The sequence below is a fragment of the Jaculus jaculus genome, chromosome 6 (assembly GCF_020740685.1).
Source record: "Jaculus jaculus isolate mJacJac1 chromosome 6, mJacJac1.mat.Y.cur, whole genome shotgun sequence".
Classification (NCBI taxonomy): Eukaryota; Metazoa; Chordata; class Mammalia; order Rodentia; family Dipodidae; genus Jaculus; species Jaculus jaculus.
In genome coordinates, this window is record NC_059107.1 from 124,090,216 (window position 1) to 124,108,504 (window position 18,289).

Below are 18,289 nucleotides of genomic sequence, written 5' to 3' on the forward strand. Positions count from 1 at the left end.
TTTTCTTTTTTTTTATTTGAGAGCCACAGACAGGGAGAAAGACAGATAGAGGGAGAGAGAGAGAATGGGCGCACCAGGGCTTCCCGCCTCTGCAAACGAACTCCAGACGCGTATGCCCCCTTGTGCATCTGGTTAACATGGGACCTGGGGAACCGAGCCTCAAACCGGGGTCCTTAGGCTTCACAGGCAAGCGCTTAACCACTAAGCCATCTCTCCAGCCCTCTTCACAAATTTTGCTGAAATTTTATACTTCTTAATTTTCTTTTTAACCAGGCCCTACAGCTTGCTGGAGACTTACTTTAATTTACACGATGAAGTCTACGTATAGATATCTAAATTTAATGTAATCACTGTTTTAATGATCAGATGTCTTGTGATACTACAGAGTAAATGAGCCAACTGGTTGTATCAATTTTAGTTTTCCAATAGTATTTCCAAATCAATAGCTCTTTTTCTCTATTGTTATGTAATATATGGGGATGCAGATGTGATTATGAAGAAAAACTGACCCTTTTAGTAAATGTGACTGTACTACACATATTACATAGGTAGAGTAATATTTATTGATCTCTGTTTTCTCTAACTATTTTGTTTGTCAGTAGGCAACCATAGGCAAATGATAAAGTGATTAAGAAATAAATTTGGAATCCACAGGAATTCTACTCTGCTTAAATGATGTAGGTAGTGAGTCTTACAACAAAGTTACTATGATACATACAGTGATATGCATAATCATGCCTGTGTTGCATGGTCCAGATGGAGCACCCTTCATGTGAAGGCAGATTTCCATAGTAAATTAAGCAGTATATTGTACCACTTCTAGTTTTCAGGACAACATTCTTTGTGATAACAGGAGCAATGAAAATCATCAGAAAGATAATCCTATAGTTGCCTTCACTTCTCCACTTCCAAACTTGGGCTGTCTTCTCTTCAGAAAGAATACCTGACCTCTCAGTTTACCCCTGCTTACCAGTTCTGTTACATGGCATCTCCATTCAAAAGTTATGAATACATGTCCTAAGAGCACATGGGAGAGGCTAGATGCAAGTGACCCATAGCTTCCTAGTCCTTTATTAAGAGCAGCAGGAATACTACAGGGGAAAGAAAAGCAAAATAACAAGTCTTCGTATAGAAAAGTGAAAACCTTAAGTCTGGGGAAGTAAACTAGAGGAGAACAAGTGGTCTGTAAGAAGTACTTCCAGCCAGGATATATAACTAGGTCAGTAAGTATCTACATTATTTTTCCCTTGGCCACTCCTGGGGACTGTGGTTTACCAAGGACTTAGAGAAATTCCATAAAATTTTCATTAGTTATGGACTGCAAGAAACACAGGACAAGGGAGAGGTTGTTGAGGTGTTTTTATTTTTTTTATTGTAGGCAACTACTAGTCATACCAATTCATTTAGAAATGCTTTCTATAGAGCCACTGATAAAATATTATTTTATAGAAAAAAGCAAAGTCCTAAACCACAAAAATATGCCTCTCCTGCCAACTTCATATGCCTGAACTTACAATCATTTAGCAACAAGCTTTATCACAATTAGGGATTAAAGCTTGTGATGCAAGTGTGCTCCAATGACATTGGGAACATAAGGTTTGTCCAATATTGATGGAGCATTATAATACTGATTGATCTTTAATTCCTGAACTCATGAAATGTAGATGAGCAGAAGAGAGAAAAAAATACATATATATATATATTATAATTATTTGACCTCCCCTCTTTGGTCATTCTACAATTTAAATATTTGCAAAGCCATTTCTGGCTTATGTTACATTTCATTTATTGAATGCCTTATCTATGTGAGGAAGTATAAAAAGTCCTGAGCACTACATAAGGATTAATTTAGCTAAAGAACTAAATATCAAAAACAGCTTAGGAATGGGGATGTTGGCTTCCAGTTTTAATATCACCCATTCAAGCCAGGCCTAGTGATACAGGGTGGTAATTCTAGCTATTTGGGAGGCTAATGCAGAAGGATCATGAGTTCAAGGCCTGCCTGGACTATATAGTGTGATTAAGGACTGTTTGGGCAACTCATCAAGACACTGCCTCGAAATATTAAGTATATAAATATATTTGTAGTTATATCTCCATGGGGGAGCATTTGCCTAGCCTACCATATGAAAGGTCCTATGTTTAATCCACACTACCACCAGAAAAAATTGAAAATAAATAAATAAATTGATACATATATGTGTGTCACACAATATTCATTGAAGACCTGCCAACACACATGTTGAAACAGACTCATGTGCACACCTCTCTCCACATTATTGGTAGAATGCTCTAGGCAGTTTGGGAGATAAAAGAAGAATGGGGAGCCATAGTGGTACTATAGGCATTCAGACAAGGGGGTGTGGTTGTTTGATTCAGGTGTCCTCCATAAACTTAGATGTTCTGAATACTATGTACCCAGCTGATGGAGATTTGGGATTTAACACCTCTTGAAGGAAGTGTATTGTTTGTGGTGGGTTTATGGGTATTATAGCCAGTTTTTCCTTGCTAGTTTTTGGTATATTCTCCTGTTGCTATTATCCATCTGATGTTGCCCAGGAGGTGATGTCCTTCCTCTGCTTGTACCATTTTTTCCCTGCCATCAGGAAGTGTCCCCTCAAGTCTGTAAGCCAAAATAACACCCCCTTTTTTCCCCCAAATCTGCTCTTGGTTGGGTGACTTCTGCCAGCAATGCAAACCTCACTGCAACAGTAAACTTGGTAGCAGAGAGTGATGTCATTGCTGCTAGACACCAGACTGTGAGGCTTTTGGCCTTTTGGAGCCAATTTTTGAGAGGAATCTGCAAGGGTTTGAAATATTAGCCCAAGAGACACCTTGAAATGCTGTACATACAGGTTGATAAACTATTCTGTTCAGAGTTGAAAGGTCTGAAAGCATTAAGAACAATGAACTGTTTGGCTTGTGAGGGTGAGAAAGAGCTTTGCTTGGACTGCACTAGAAGCAGTTTGTGTAAGGGGCTTGCTGTTATGCCTGTGTCCTGAGAATTTGTGCAGGGTTGCATTGCATAGAAATGGACTGGTGTGAGAAGATGGATATGGCACAGAAATAAGATCATTGGGCTGAATCTTCTGCCTGTTAAGCTACAATTATATAAGCAATAACAACCTTTGAGATTGGGGCTACAGGAAGAATATAAACTCTTTTAAGGGGCCTGAATGAGCAAGGAGTGTCTTGTACTTCAAAGCCTGCTTTGTTGCACCCTGAGTTAAAAAATTGGCACCCTCTCCAGTATTGAAAAGTATAAGAAATGCAGGAAAGAGAGGGTCCTTGAATTTGCAATATGGTCTTGTGTTTTGGAAACTATCATGAGCAGTGTGAAGCAGGTTTGCTGGATGCCTGCATGGAGACCAGATGAAGCCATAAGAATGGACCGTGAGTTGTAGTGGAGCCCCAGTGGAGATGCCTGTACCATGAGATGGCTGCCAAGGAGAGCTGCCAGCTCTATATGAAGTTTTCCAGGACTGTGTGTATCCTAGCTGTAGGGGCAGAAGTGGAATTCCAGAGACATGTTGCTGGTTAGAGCTGTTGGACTTGGGACTACAGAGTTTGAAATTTGGCCTGTTTTAAATCTTGTATTGGTTGAATATTTCCTTGCTTTGCCCAATGCCATCTTTTGCAATGTGTGTGTTTATTCTGTGCCATTATGGTTTTTTGGGAGGATTTTTTGGCATTATGGCTCAGCTAAAAGACCTTAGATTATGGGGATGTTTTAACATTATTACTATTGATAAATCTATGGGGACTTTTAAGGTTGGACTGAATGCATTGCATTTTATTATGTATGGTTATCAGTTTATGGGGGGCAGGGGCAGAATTTGGTGGTTTGGTTCAGGTGTCCCTCATAAACTTATGTGTTTTGAATGCTAGGTTCCCAGCTGATGGAGATTTAAGAATTAATGCCTCTTGGAGGCAATGTATTCTTAGGGGCAAGCTTATGGGTTTTATAGCTAGCTCCCCCTTTCTAGTGTTTGGTACACTCTCCTGTTCATGTTGTCCACCTGATGTTGACCGGGAGGTACTGTACACTCTATGACCATGCCATCGTTTTCCCCTGCCATTGTAGAGCTTCCCCTTGATTCTGTAAGCCAAAATAAACCTTTTTCCCATAAGCTGTTCTGGTCGGGTGATTTCTGCAATCAATGTGAACCAAACTGCAACAGGAGGGAAAAATATATGTGTGTGCTAACATAAGTATATAAGGATACACAGATGCATTACAACAATGTTCAGTATCTTTTATTTATCTGTCCTTAAGTATAGTAAAGAGAGCACTTAACAATGTTCATTGAATTAACTTTATTTGTCCATTTCCTATTACTGTTTCTTAGAGCAAAGTCTACTTGAATTTTTGTGTATGCAAAGAAAATCTCTTTAAGGACATTGATGGGTATTAAAGTGACAGAGACACTTGTATGATATGGATAAGGTTTAACTTAAAATTTCTCTGCTTATTTATTTTGTAAAAACATTTGAATTTGTATTATACTATAATATCTCCAAAAGTTTCACATTTATTATTTCATAACAAGTCTTCAAAAAGACTCTTCAGGTAAGCAAGATAATATATATTATTATCTTGGATTTACAATGAGGAAAAATGAGCCTTGGCAAATTTAAGGACCTACTCTGTGAGTGACACTACTAGACAGACATAAAACCACTGGGGCCAAGATTTCTAGGTGATGAGTTTCTTCTCCTATGAAGTGAAGTTTACATAAGATATGCAAAACTAGAGGCAGGGGTAATAAAAAGAAATAGCATCCTTTCTCCATTTTCATAAGATACATCGGAAGAGCTTCAAACATTTTCCCTAAGACAAAACTTAACTTCTGATTAATCTTTCAGTAAAAAAAATCCCCCTTGCTGGAAGAAAATCTACTTAGTTTCTCTATATGAAAATCATGGGGCTGTAGGTATATAACAATGAATTTAAATGATAGATGGCATATTGATATATGGCATACTAAAAAGCATTAAAAATAAGGTTTAACTATCCTGGAAAATTAAGACCATATAATATTATTTTGAAAATAATTGCTAACAAACTTTTACAGAAAGCCTACTCCCTAAATATTTTACATGCATATATGTAATATTATGCAGTGTGAAGTTTAATATATAGCATGCAATGTATAGTTTATATAACTCTATATCAAACCTACTCCCCCTTAAGTATAATGCCTTCTAAACATTTCTTACTAAGGGGGGTGTCTTTTCTACATAAAATATAAAGAAGGACGCAGCTACCTCATACCTCAATGTCCATTCTTCCCTCTGCTCCCTAAAACTCTCTAACTTCAATTCATGACATCAAATATAGGACCTAATACTCCTCTTGAGTGTTTACTATTTCCTAAGGTACTCCTCAAAACTTCTTAAAGATTTAACACCAGAATCACTGCTTTTCTAGCAATACAGTTGTCACAGTTCTTGGTCATATTAAAATCTGTATAGTGTTTTTGAGGTGTTGCCCTGCCCATTACCTTCCTGACTTCTTCCAATAACCTGTAGTAATAATAACAATCCTCCAGTGAGCCAGTTCCTTACATTAAGAACATGACTAAAGTTTTTTATTCTGTCCCATAAATTTTATTATTTAAGAAGTCAAACAAAGCTGGGCGTGGTGGCGCATGCCTTTAATCCCAGCACTCGGGAGGCAGAGGTAGGAGGATCGCCATGAGTTCAAGGCCACCCTGCGACTACATAGTATATTCCAGGTCAGCCTGAGCTAGAGTGAAACCCTACCTCGAAAAACCAAAAAAAAAAGTCAAAAAATAGACTCTTATCTTTTCCACCTTACACACCTTACAAAAAAGGGCTTGATAACCAGTTCTTTAATACCATATTGGTTTTCTCTCTCTCTCTCTCTCTCTCTCTCTCTCTCTCTCTCTCTCTCTCTCTCTCTCTCTCTCTCTCTCTGTCTCTGCCTCTGCCTCTTTCTTTTCCTTTTCTTGAGGCCTTTTCTCCAATAGCCTAGGATGGCCTAGAATTCACTATGCAGCTGAGCATGAACTTGAATTTCTGATTTTCCTACCTCCACATTCAAGGTCCAGGACTACAGATGAATTAAAAAAAAACACCACGTTTTTTTCTCTTATAATACTATATAGCATTTAGAGTAGAACCCCTTAAAGAATTCATTTTCTTCCTTATCAATTATTCCTTCTACTCACATTCATCTTTGATAATAGGCAAGCTCAACACTTAAACTAGTATTTTTGAGCTCACCATGTTACTCAGAAAACTTAGAAATGTCAGTCTCTATCTCACTGCATCTGTCAGTAGCTCAGAGCCATTGTCTTGGTATAACTAGACTTTCTTGTCATTCCCAAGTGCAAACATAGGAATGATACAGGCTTCACTTCAAGTCTTGAGCTTTCTGCCACATCCCAAACTCATCTATTCTTATGTTATTATGTAAGACTAATATACTAATAACTTTCAAATGCATCTTTCTAGATTGAACTTTTATGATTCTTACAAGGCCTTTTTAATACACTTTCATCACTCATTTTACTTCTGTCATTTTCCACCTAAGTGACTAATAGTTATTTCAATTTTAATGCATTTTGAATTCCTGATTTTCTATATAAATTTTCTTATCTTGAAGGCTTCCTCAACAAATAATTGAGATATTATTTGATTCATCTATTTCTATCATACCTTATACACAATCAATCAACAAATTTCTTATAATCTGTTGGATTTGAGGTAAAATTTCATATTGCAAATTTGGGTTTATTTACCATTACAAAATTTAAAAAAAATAATAGATAACATCACTTTATGACTAATATATTTTCAGGTATTGATCAAAATGTGAAAATGTTCTTTTCTGGTGTAAATATTGATGTTGTATGTGGAATTCTATCCATTTAGGGCTATTTATGTCCAAATGAATTTATTGCTACACAAGGCCCATTGCCAGGAACAGTTGGAGATTTCTGGAGAATGGTATGGGAAACCAGAGCAAAAACATTAGTGATGTTAACACAGTGCTTTGAGAAAGGGCGGGTAAGTGATATGAAAATCTTTTGACAATTTGTTATTTTTCAATTACTTTAATGTTTGTGGATATTCCAGCTAAATCATCAATGACTTTGCTATATATAAAGTGGCTTTCAAATATTAATAATAATTATGGTAAAAGTCAATATAACAATGACTGGTTACCAGTGATTTCCTTTGAATGCAGATCAGATGCCATCAGTACTGGCCAGAGGACAACAAACCTGTCACTGTTTTTGGAGACATAGTGATTACAAAGCTTATGGAAGAAATTCACTTAGATTGGACCATCAGGGATCTGAAAATTGAAAGGGTAAAAAAGAGGGGAAAATATATGCTATACTATGAAGATGATATGAATGTACAAAGTAATGCTAACATCTACAACTATCTCATGCAAGTATCTCTGTGTATTCCACCATGCCTTTCTAGGTTTTCTAATTACAACTTTTGAATGATATCTGGCTTCTGTATATACATTACTGTTTAATTCCAAAATATATATCTTACAGAGCTGATTTTATTTTTAATCCAGACCCAGCGCAATAGAACCAGTGCAGGATCCCACTGTATTTATTTATATAAAGCGCTAAATACACAGAGAATAGCCTCAGGGCTTTAGACTTCTGACATAATATTCATTGCCTGTGTTTTATGTGATGGATGTACTTGTTTAAGTTTTAGGTTAAAATTGTTTCAAAACCCATATTAATTAATTAATTACAAAGTGTTATACAGCACTCAGATATTCAGTACTCCATCTTAAGATCTATTTGCAAGCTTATTTACTGTGATCTTTCTTTAATCCATCCATTTGTTAAGCATGGAGACTGCATGACTGTCCGGCAGTGCAACTTCACGGGTTGGCCTGAGCATGGGGTTCCAGAAAACAGTACCCCTCTAATTCACTTTGTGAAGTTGGTCCGAGCAAGCAGAGCACATGACACTACTCCTATGATTGTTCATTGCAGGTAAGACAGATGGAGTTAGTGTCTATTAAGTAACAGGAATGGTCTTGAAAACAAGTGTGGTCTTTATATTTTCATAATGTGAACTTCTGTTTTCCTAAGGAATATTAATTTAGATTAATTTCAACTTACAATTTCCAGGCATTTTGTTGGGTATAACTTTCTCAAAGTTAAATGCCAGAAATAAAATGAGTGATGAAAGTGTCTTAAAACAAGGGAAAATTATGCTAGGACAGGATTTTTTTCTCAATGATTGACTAAATTATACTTCTCAAAGGCCTTCCAAATATTTTAAAGTGAGTGAGCCAAGTACGGTGGCACACACCTTTAATCCCAACACTTGGGAGGCAGAGGTAGGAGGATAGCCATGAGTTTGAGACCACCTAGTGAATTCCAGATCAGCCTGGGCTAGAGCAAGACCTGACCTTGAACAACAATCAAAAAAAAAAAAAGTTTGTTTCAATGATAACCTTTTAGACATGCATATGTCAGTTTGTGTAGGATTTTCTAAATTTTTATTTTTAAATATTTATTTACTTATTCTTTATATTTGAATGTGCTATATGGGATATGGGACACCAGGGTCTTGTCCCTACCTATTTTTCATGAACATGTGAATATTTTAAATTGGAGTAAAATAAATACTTGCTCATTATGTAGTATCTGAATAATTACTCTGTTTATGAGGCATATAAGACAAAAAAAATCAAAGCTTCATTTTCACCCTCTTATTTTAATTTACCTTTATATACATAACGGTTTCCTCAAATTAGTATAATTTGTCTATTAGTGTCTTTTACATTTTAAATTAATTTTTAGTTTTAAAATACATAATGCTTTTTAAAAAATCTTTTATTTTATTTGAGAGAGAGGGAGAGAAAGATGTAAATTATGAGAGAGAGAATCATTGAACCAGGGCCTCCAGCCACTCCAGTCACATGTGCCACGTTGTGTATCTGGCTTACATGGGTATTGGGGAATCGACCCTGGGTTCTTAGGCTTTGCAAGCAAGTGCTTTAACTGCTAAGCAATCTCCCCAGCCCTAAAATAATATATATCTTAATTAACAAAGTAGCAGATTTCTATATTTTTTATGTATCTGTAGTTATGGTTAAATTACCACCCCACTCCATTCTTTCCCTTTTCTCCCCATCTTTCCTTGCCCACTTAAACCTTTCCATCCTTAGTATCCACTCCTATCTTCAAACTTCTGGTCCTTTTCTTAATGTGTGTGTGTGTGTGTGTGTGTGTGTGTTCCAATGCGTTTATAGGGATGCTTTGATGAGCATGGGATTATTTACTAAAGCATGAGCAATTTAGCCGTGGTTACCCCATTGAAGAAAATGTTTCCTCTTCCCTTGGCAACCATTAAATGTTAATAGCTCCTCAGGGAGAGGGAGGGTTCAGTCAGCTCCTCCTCCATCTGTTGCTGGGCTCAATCTTGTGCAGGCAACCACAATTACCATAAGCTCCTGAGCACAACTACCATTTCATTGCAGGAAGATGGCATTCCACAGTACTCTCTTTCCCCAGCTCTTACAGTCTGTCCACCATCTTTTACTCATGTTCCCTGAGCCTTGGAAGAACTGGTGTAGCTGGATACTCAAAGTTACTACTTCTTAGCACTTTGACTAGTCATGAGTCTCTGCAATAACCACCAGCTACTGCAAAACAAAGCCTTTCTGATCAAACCTGGGAGCAGCACCAGCCTCTGGACAGAATCATAAATATTAAGAGGGCCACTGGACAGACACAATACCTACATTTAGCAAAATCACCGTAGTAGCTTTTCCACTAGCCAAGGACTTTCTAACAGGTTTATAGTACCAGACATGAATTTCCTCCTGTGGAGCAAGCCTCAACTCCAACCAGAAAAATGTGAGTCACCTCCTTAATGCTTATGTCACTGTGCCACCAGTGGTCACAGCTTGCCTGGCAGATCAGTGAATCACATACAGAGCCCACCAATGGGTCAGATTGTTAATGTCATTTCTCACCCTTGCCTAGCTGCTTGGATAGTTCTTTCCTACCTTCTGTCACTGTGAAAGCCAGCCATCAAGGAGGAAGGTCACAGCTCAGTTATAGCTTGATTGTCCTATCTCTTGCAACCAAAGCATGCAATGATTTCAGTAATAAGGCCTTATCATGTAGTATTTATGGGAAACAAAGAGGAATGACAATAGCTTCTAGTGTTTTTTTTTTTTTGAGGGATGGGGGCTCAAGGGTCATGCTGACCAATAGCTAATAGGGTGGTGTTCCACCCTGGCAATGAAATTTGCATTTAGTAACCTATAGTATCTGGGAGCAGTATTGTACACCTAAATAAGGAGCCTTGGTTCAAACTCTTTTTTTCCTCTTTGCATGCGTATGCAGGTATGATTGTGTCTGTATATGTGGATGCGTTTTCTATGTGTGTATGCTTTCAGGAACGTATTCGGTCATGTGGAGGCCGAAGAACAAGGTCACATGTCCTCCTCAATTGATCTTCACATTATTTTTAAGACATGGTCTCTTACTGAGAGTGAAGTTCACCAAGTGAGCTGAACTAGCTAGCCAGCAAGCCCCAGAGATCCTTCTGTCTCTGCTGTCCTATGCTGGGAGTATAAGTGTGTGTTATGCTGGGCTTTAACTTAGGTGCTGGGGGTCCTAACCCCAGTCCTCATTCTTTTTTTTTTTTTTTTTTTTTTGGTTTTTCGAGGTAGGGTCTCACTCTAGCCCAGGCTGACCTGGAATTCACTATGGAGTCTCACTCAAGGTGTCCTTGAACTCACGGTGATCCTCCTACCTCTGCCTCCCAAGTGCTGGGATTAAGGGCGTACACCACCACACCCAGCTCAGTCCTCATTCTTGAACAGCAATCCCCTTACTGACTGAACTAAGCTCTTCAACTCCTTTTGATGATCATTTTTAAATAACTTTTTTAATTGTTTGCTATTTATTCTCATCTATGACTTCTTACCTCAATTTTATAATTCTACATTTAGCTCCCAATTCTAAATGCCAGTCTAAATGTCTAAAAATTATCTAAAAATGATAATTGATTGCACAAAGCAGAACATCAGATGTCATCTCCAAAGTCACCATTTGTATGTGTTAACAGTAATAAATATTGTATTCATTTTGCTTGGAAATGAAACCCTGGAGTCATCTTTACATTTCTTCTTTCTCATCCATGTCCCATAGCTAACCAACCAACAATTATTCAGGTACCTGTAAATCTCTCACCTCCCCACTATTCCCCTACCTGTGGTCTCTGCTCTTTGGACACAGCTCCCACTTCCAGGCATCTTCATTCTGCAGTTTCAGGCAACAATGGTCCTTTCCATGATACATACCTGCTAAACTCTCTAACCTTTGTCTACTTCTTTTTATATTTTATTTCTTTTAATTTTCTTTTATATTTTTTATTTATTTATTTGGAAAGAAAGAGAGAGAATATGAAAAACTGGGAAATCAGGGGCTCATGCCATTGCAAATGAACTCCAGACACCTAAGGCACTTTGTGTATCTGACTTGACATGAGTGCTGGGGAATTAAACCCAGGCCATAAAACTTTGCAAGTGATCCAGACACTGTGGTACACACTAAAAAATATTCCCAGCACTAGGCATGTAGAGGTAGGAGGATTTCAATGAGTTTGAGACCATCCTGAGATACAGAGTGAATTCCAGGTCAGCCTGGGTTAGAGTGAGACCCTATCTTGAAAGCCCATTAAAAAAAAAAAAAAAAAACCATAAAAAGAAATTGCAGTAAGCACCTTTAGCCACTGAGCCATCTCTCCAGCCTGTACTTCTTTTTAAAAGTTACACTACCAGGGATGGAGAGATGGCTTAACAGTTAAGTGCTTGCCTATGAAGCTTAAGGACCCCAGTTCAAGGCTCGATTCCTCAGGACCTGCAAACCACAAATGCACAAGGGGGCACATACATCTGGAGTTTGTTTGTAGAGGCTGGAGGTCCTGGCGTGCCCATTCTCTCTCTACCTATCTGCCTCTTTCTCTCTCTGTCTGTCACTCTCAAATAAATACAAATGAACAAAAAAAAAAAAAATTTATTTTTTGAGTTACGTTACCAGAGGAGCTTCGAGGGATGTCCCTATTCACCTCTTTACCCTCTATCTCCTTAAGCCTGGTTCAGTGTCCCTTTCTTCTTGCTCATTATTTACCCCAGACACATTCTTTGCCTGTGTTTATTTTCTGGTCACTATTCCCTGGAGTGTAAGTTTCATTAAATGCCGGGACTTTGTATTTCTAGATGCTGAGTGCAATGTACAGCTTTCCAAGGATGATGATGATTCCATAACTGGTGACTCTGTTCATGATGTGGTTTACCTTAATTAATTTTAAATTATAGCACAAATGTTTCAATTGAATCATAGGAAATTATGGATATTTTATTATAACTTACCTTGAATAATGGCAGTTTTGTATGGTTTAAAATAATATTTCAAAGACTAAGTGACCTTTTTTATTTTGGATTTACTTTTTTTTTAAATTTTTTTTAAATTTATTTATTTGAGAGTGACAGACACAGAGAGAAAGACAGATAGAGGAAGAGAGAGAGAATGGGCATGCCAGGGCTTCCAGCCTCTGCAAACGAACTCCAGAGGCGTGCGCCCCCTTGTGCATCTGGCTAACGTGGGACCTGGGGAACTGAGCCTCGAACCGGGGTCCTTAGGCTTCACAGGCAAGCGCTTAACCGCTAAGCCATCTCTCCAGCCCTGGATTTACTTTTTATAGTAACCATTTAAGTACATAGAGACCCTGCCTTTCTGATAGGAATTTCTGAATCAATCTTGTGAGGTCTATGAATCAAGTATTTCTATGAAGCACCTGCCCTTGAGCATTAAGTTAATGTTTATTAAGTAAAATTTAATTACATTATCTATAAGAGGTTAAAATTTTAGAAACTATCAAAGCATCCATATCAGAAGTTGTTTAGTTTTCAATATAACATAGACGAAAATCTGTATGGGACAAATACTTAACATTTAAAATTTGGTGTTTATATTGGTAACTAAAAATATTGCCAGCATTGAGTTTAGGGTATTAAGTTTTGAAATAGTGCTGGGTATAGCTCCCTGATAGAATGCTGTGTAGTAATACAACACAGTGGCTCAGATCCCTGGTAATGCAATTATAATAACAATAAATGATAATAGTAGGAATTATAAAAAATTAACCTGTATACTTCTTCATACACTGTAAGGTATCAAAAAATAAAAGGTATAAGAAGAGAAAAATGAAATATTTGATAAAGCATTAACGATAAGCATCTTGCTGTACATAAACAGTTTGGGCAACAATCAAAATCCAAAGAAACTTCATAGAAAACCCTTCTTCTGAATAAGAAAAGAAACTTTAGAACTGTTTTCACTATAACTCATATGCTCATGAGCACCGACATGAACAAAGCTCTGGTGAATGATGCTCATGTCGCCCTTCCTGCAGTGCTGGGGTTGGAAGAACTGGAGTTTTCATTGCTCTGGACCACTTAACACAACATATAAACGACCATGACTTTGTGGATATATACGGACTAGTCGCTGAGCTGAGGAGTGAAAGAATGTGCATGGTGCAGAACCTGGTGAGCTGTCTAAGCCTATACGCAGTCTTCTTCTAGTGCTCGAATTCCCTCATGGGAGCATTTTGGCGCAGGGATGTTCATGCAAGTATGTTTAAGCTTATTTGCCTTTGGGAAACCCACTTGCCTACCTTATAAGCCTCTTGTGGAGGTGAAGCATGCTGAGCATATGGCAGAACTAAAGATACCATTTAAGTACTGTTACTGACTGTTCATCCAATTTACTTATACAGATAGACATATAAAAAACAATTTATAAAAGATTGAATTGCATTTATCATTTGACAACTTTAGGGATCTTAGAAAATAAATTTGAACTAATTCTGCTAAAAGAGTTGGGAAAACTCCTTAAAATACTGACTTTAATGAGTTTCTATATATTTCAATTATCTACTTTTTTCAGTTCCATATTTGTGTAATGAAGCTAACTAACTCATTTTGAGGTTTTGATTTGGAGTCAAAATATGTATAACATAGTCTTTTCTTCATTAATAAAGCACACATTGTACTAGTAATGAGACTAATAGTGCTTTGATGAGCACCTAATGAGTTCAAAGTAATATACCAGGTTTTGTACACCTATTGTTTTAGTTAATCCTGTGCAATCCTCTATTTGTAAATCAGGGCCTGTAATCCCACTCAGCAGACTAGGTATTATTGGCTCTACTTTACAAGTAAGGAAGCAGATGTTCCCAGAAGATAAGTAATATTTCAAGATATCCAGAGCCAAATTTCAAACCCAAGTTTCTTTAAGTAAAATATGCAAAGTGTTCCTGTCTGTATTGTTTAATTGGACTCTGTGCACCATATAAATATAGACATTTTTCCACCAGGAAATGCAGATATCTATGGAATGAACATTTTTCAAAATTTATCTTGTGTTATTAGATGACTATAATTTTTGTCTGGTGATATGTCTATAAGATCATTCTAAAAGAATGATGACTATTAGGTCTACCAATTTCTTCTCAGTTATGTGGGCTTGCACAGTAAATACAAAATTTAATCTATAATATCTTGGTAGAAGCCGCTTAAAGTCCGTTAGGGTAGGTTATGTAAACTTGGTAGTATAATCCACATGTACTCTTAAATGTTCTAAGAGCAAAGATGAGTGAAGTATTGCTCTACTTGGGCTGCTTTAGAAAATGAAATATGACATGTGACAAGATCTGGATTTATGAGTATGCAACTACAGGTCCTCACACTCAAAAGTCTCCTTACATGGCTTAATGTTTGCTATGCTGTCTGAATAATTTTAGAAGGGATTTTCATTTCATTTTGTATTGGGCCCCCCTGCAAGTCCTAGAGATCATATTATCTGTAGGTCTTATAAGGATTTCAATATCAAGCAAATTCTATTACCTTTACTACAACTCCATTTTTGTCTTGGTTTTAGTTAAAAATAAATCTGTGTAAAATAAAGATAACATTTACCTCCCATGTTTTGGGAAATACACTGGTGATTGGTAGTCTTGACAAGTTTGTGATTAGCTCTCTTGCCTATTACAGAACATATACTTTTTCTAGTCTAGATTCCATCTTTAACTAATAAAAGTTCAAATATTTGCAAGGCCCCATAGCTTTATGGAATTAATCATTATGGAAGAAAGTGTTCAAGGCCAGCTATTAATAATTCCTCCCAATTTATTAGTTAATATGTTATAAGCTTCCTACATCATGCTTATTTAATCAGTCAGAGACTAGAGGCCCTGATGTGCCCATATTTATCCTCTCTCTCTCTCTTCTTACTCTCTTTCTCTTCACTTTACCTTTCTCTGCTTGCAAATAAAGAAGAGAAGGTAACTACATTTTGGCTCTAGTCTTTACAAACTGGCATAGTTATACAGAAGGGCCATCTCTCGTTTTATTTCTGTTTCCCTGAGGAGTGATTCCAGCATCATGACAAATGCTCACATCTCTGCACATACTACAGAAACCATGTGCAGCAGTGGGGAAGCAGGATCTGCAGCAATATGTAGCCATTAAAGACACCACAGGGGCAGCGATCACACCAAGGAGAGAGCTGTGATGTATTTGGAAGGCCGTTCTGAGAGGACACTGCATTAGGACTACATCCTGGAATCCTTTTAGTGTCTTGAATAAGGGCTGGTCTGGATTTGTTGTTTTCCTGCTCAGGATGGCTCTGGAAATTAACTGGCATGAGCTCATGTGGTAGAAGAAAAAAAAAAGTACACATTGTAGTTTGGGTATCTCATTTCACATATTTTACGTATATTAAATCTTACAACTGGGTTTATGATCCACAGGCAAGAAAATGGAGTACAGAAAAATTTAATTTTTAAGGTAACATGGTCATCCAAGATAGAAACTTGAATTTTCATGACATTACTCAGCCTTCTTGGCAATAACACTTGATCACAGTGTAATCTTGGAGCCACTAGGACTGTCTCACATGGCTCAGCTTTCTCTCTTGGCAGCAAGCACACTATCATTCTTTCCAGTGGGGAAGAAGATGAGCCCTGGGCAGTCAGAATCTTCATATATCAAGTGTAACTTCAAATGTACTGTTTAGAATCTACCAGAATTCATAGGTGTAAATTATTTTCAAAGAAATCATATTGTGTTAATGTATTTCTATCAATGATATAGATCATTTTGAGATATATATTCGGGTATACTTTAAATTCCTTAATGAGGAACTTAAAATTCAGTGAAGTTGTAATTCATAGAAATGCTTCATTTCTTAACAAAATTGAACGCAATTGCATGAGCATCAACCTCAAGCACAAAACATGACCCCTAATCACTTTTGCATGTTCTTCAAATGACATCTACCCTTATATGGTAAAGACTGGATAGCTGTGAGAATTAAAAGAGACTAAGTCAACAAATACCTATTCTGCTACAGCTATGTGCCAGGCAGTGCTTTAGCTGATGGAGTAACACTGACTATGAAAGACTTCTCTCACAGCAATGCCATCCTAGTAGTGAAATGTTACTGGAAATGTTTTGTAATCCACAAAGAAATTGATATTGCTAATAGTGACCTACAAATTCATAAAACAATTTCAAAAAAAGTTTTGAAGAATTATAGCAGTAGACACTAAAATGACCATTTCTGAAGACTTCCTCTAAATCAATTACACATGCTAAATATTTGATGATATTCCTTTAAAGTCCAAAGTGTTTCTTATGCAAGACTAAAAATGCTTTAAAATATATACTTTTATAGCCTTAATTTCTTTCCAGAACATACTAATTTAGACATGCTCACAGGCCAACATTAGCACTAATAATCCAGATGACACTGTGTTCCACCCTCACTTCTAGATGAAACTTCATAAGTCCTTGCTCAGAACCTAGATAGATGTTAGCACACTTTAGTAACCAACCAACTTGTATTTATAAATTAAGTACAAGTACTTTACATTAGGTAGAAAAACATTCACATGACTAACAGAAACAGTAAATGTATTCCAAATGTGCTGATAGCATAGACATATGCTTACTTGCAAATCTATCAAATAGAGTATCTGTATTCTAACAAGAAATGTATTTATAAATAATAATAAGTTACTGAATTACATCTAACAACAATGAAGCTCATGATCATATTTGCTGGATTTTGTCATTTTTCATAATCATAGCATAAAATATTTTATTAACACTTGGCACTTAGTAACAAGTACTTAAAACTACTGAGCTTTTAAGAAGTCACAGAAATTTAGCAAACATTATGGTGGAAATGGAGGAAAGTAATTACATAGTGTGACAAATTGTTTTTAACTTAGTTAACTCGTGTGTGCTGAAATCTATTCCTCTTTCCACTGGAAGAGTGTAACTTCCTTTATAAGAAAACAACTCCAACTCTACTGTTTAATTAAACTCTCTTTCTCTGGTGTCTAGGCACAGTATATCTTCTTACACCAGTGCATTCTGGATCTCTTATCAAATAAAGGAAGTCACCAGCCCATATGTTTTGTGAACTACTCCACCCTTCAGAAGATGGACTCGCTGGATGCCATGGAAGGTAAACAGACACAATATGTGCTGTTACTTGTTGTAGAGAGAGAATAATCATTTCATAATAAACACAAGTTTAAAATGGTTTAGAAGCTAGTTCAATGTACACATCAACCACTCATTTCTATTTTACCTAATTTGAGGTAAATAGCCTTCCTGTCTTCCTTATGATATTGTCATGAAAGTCCTAAATCTTTTGAACTTTTAACTTCAACACTGCCTTGTGAAATGTGATTTTTGATGTTGTTGTTGTTACAGGTGATGTTGAGCTTGAATGGGAAGAGACCACCATGTAAAAGACCAAAGATTAGTGCTGGAAGAAAAAAAATTACATCACAGGGGCCAAAATTACCCCCTCATGCTTCTGAACTGAAATATATTTTCTTAAGAAGATCTTTTTGGTTTTGTTCCTGTGCCTAACTAGTTTGACTATTTTATGACCAGTTGTTATAAATTGCTAATTCAAGATAATTTTATGGAAAGAATAAACATTATCCATTTAGAATATTTAAAAAATAATATCCATATTTTTTCTGACCTTCTTTATATTGTTATAATAAGCCAAATATAAAATGATCATATTTGCATTGGTGATTCAGTGTGACTTTCCCCTTAATATTGGGTTTCATTTAGAACAAAAGCTGTAGATGTTGATTCAGTAGTGTCATTTTGGCCTCTGGGGTACTGACGTTTCTTGTGGATGGCTTCCAGAACTGTCATCATGAT

The 18,289-nt window shown here is 36.7% G+C and overlaps 1 protein-coding gene across 1 annotated transcript in view; it reads left to right on the top strand.

Moving 5' to 3' along the window:
* The window catches only part of Ptprq (protein tyrosine phosphatase receptor type Q), a 199,154-nt gene extending 181,176 nt beyond the window's left edge, over positions 1–17,978 (top strand). Inside the window, exons 40-45 of the mRNA XM_004650139.2 lie at positions 6,901–7,035; positions 7,217–7,342; positions 7,852–8,000; positions 13,447–13,582; positions 17,447–17,570; positions 17,822–17,978. Of these exons, the coding sequence (XP_004650196.2) occupies positions 6,901–7,035; positions 7,217–7,342; positions 7,852–8,000; positions 13,447–13,582; positions 17,447–17,570; positions 17,822–17,859 (708 nt within the window). The 3' untranslated portion in view covers positions 17,860–17,978. The remainder of the gene's footprint in view (positions 1–6,900; positions 7,036–7,216; positions 7,343–7,851; positions 8,001–13,446; positions 13,583–17,446; positions 17,571–17,821) is intronic.
* The last annotated feature ends 311 nt before the right edge of the window (positions 17,979–18,289 follow it).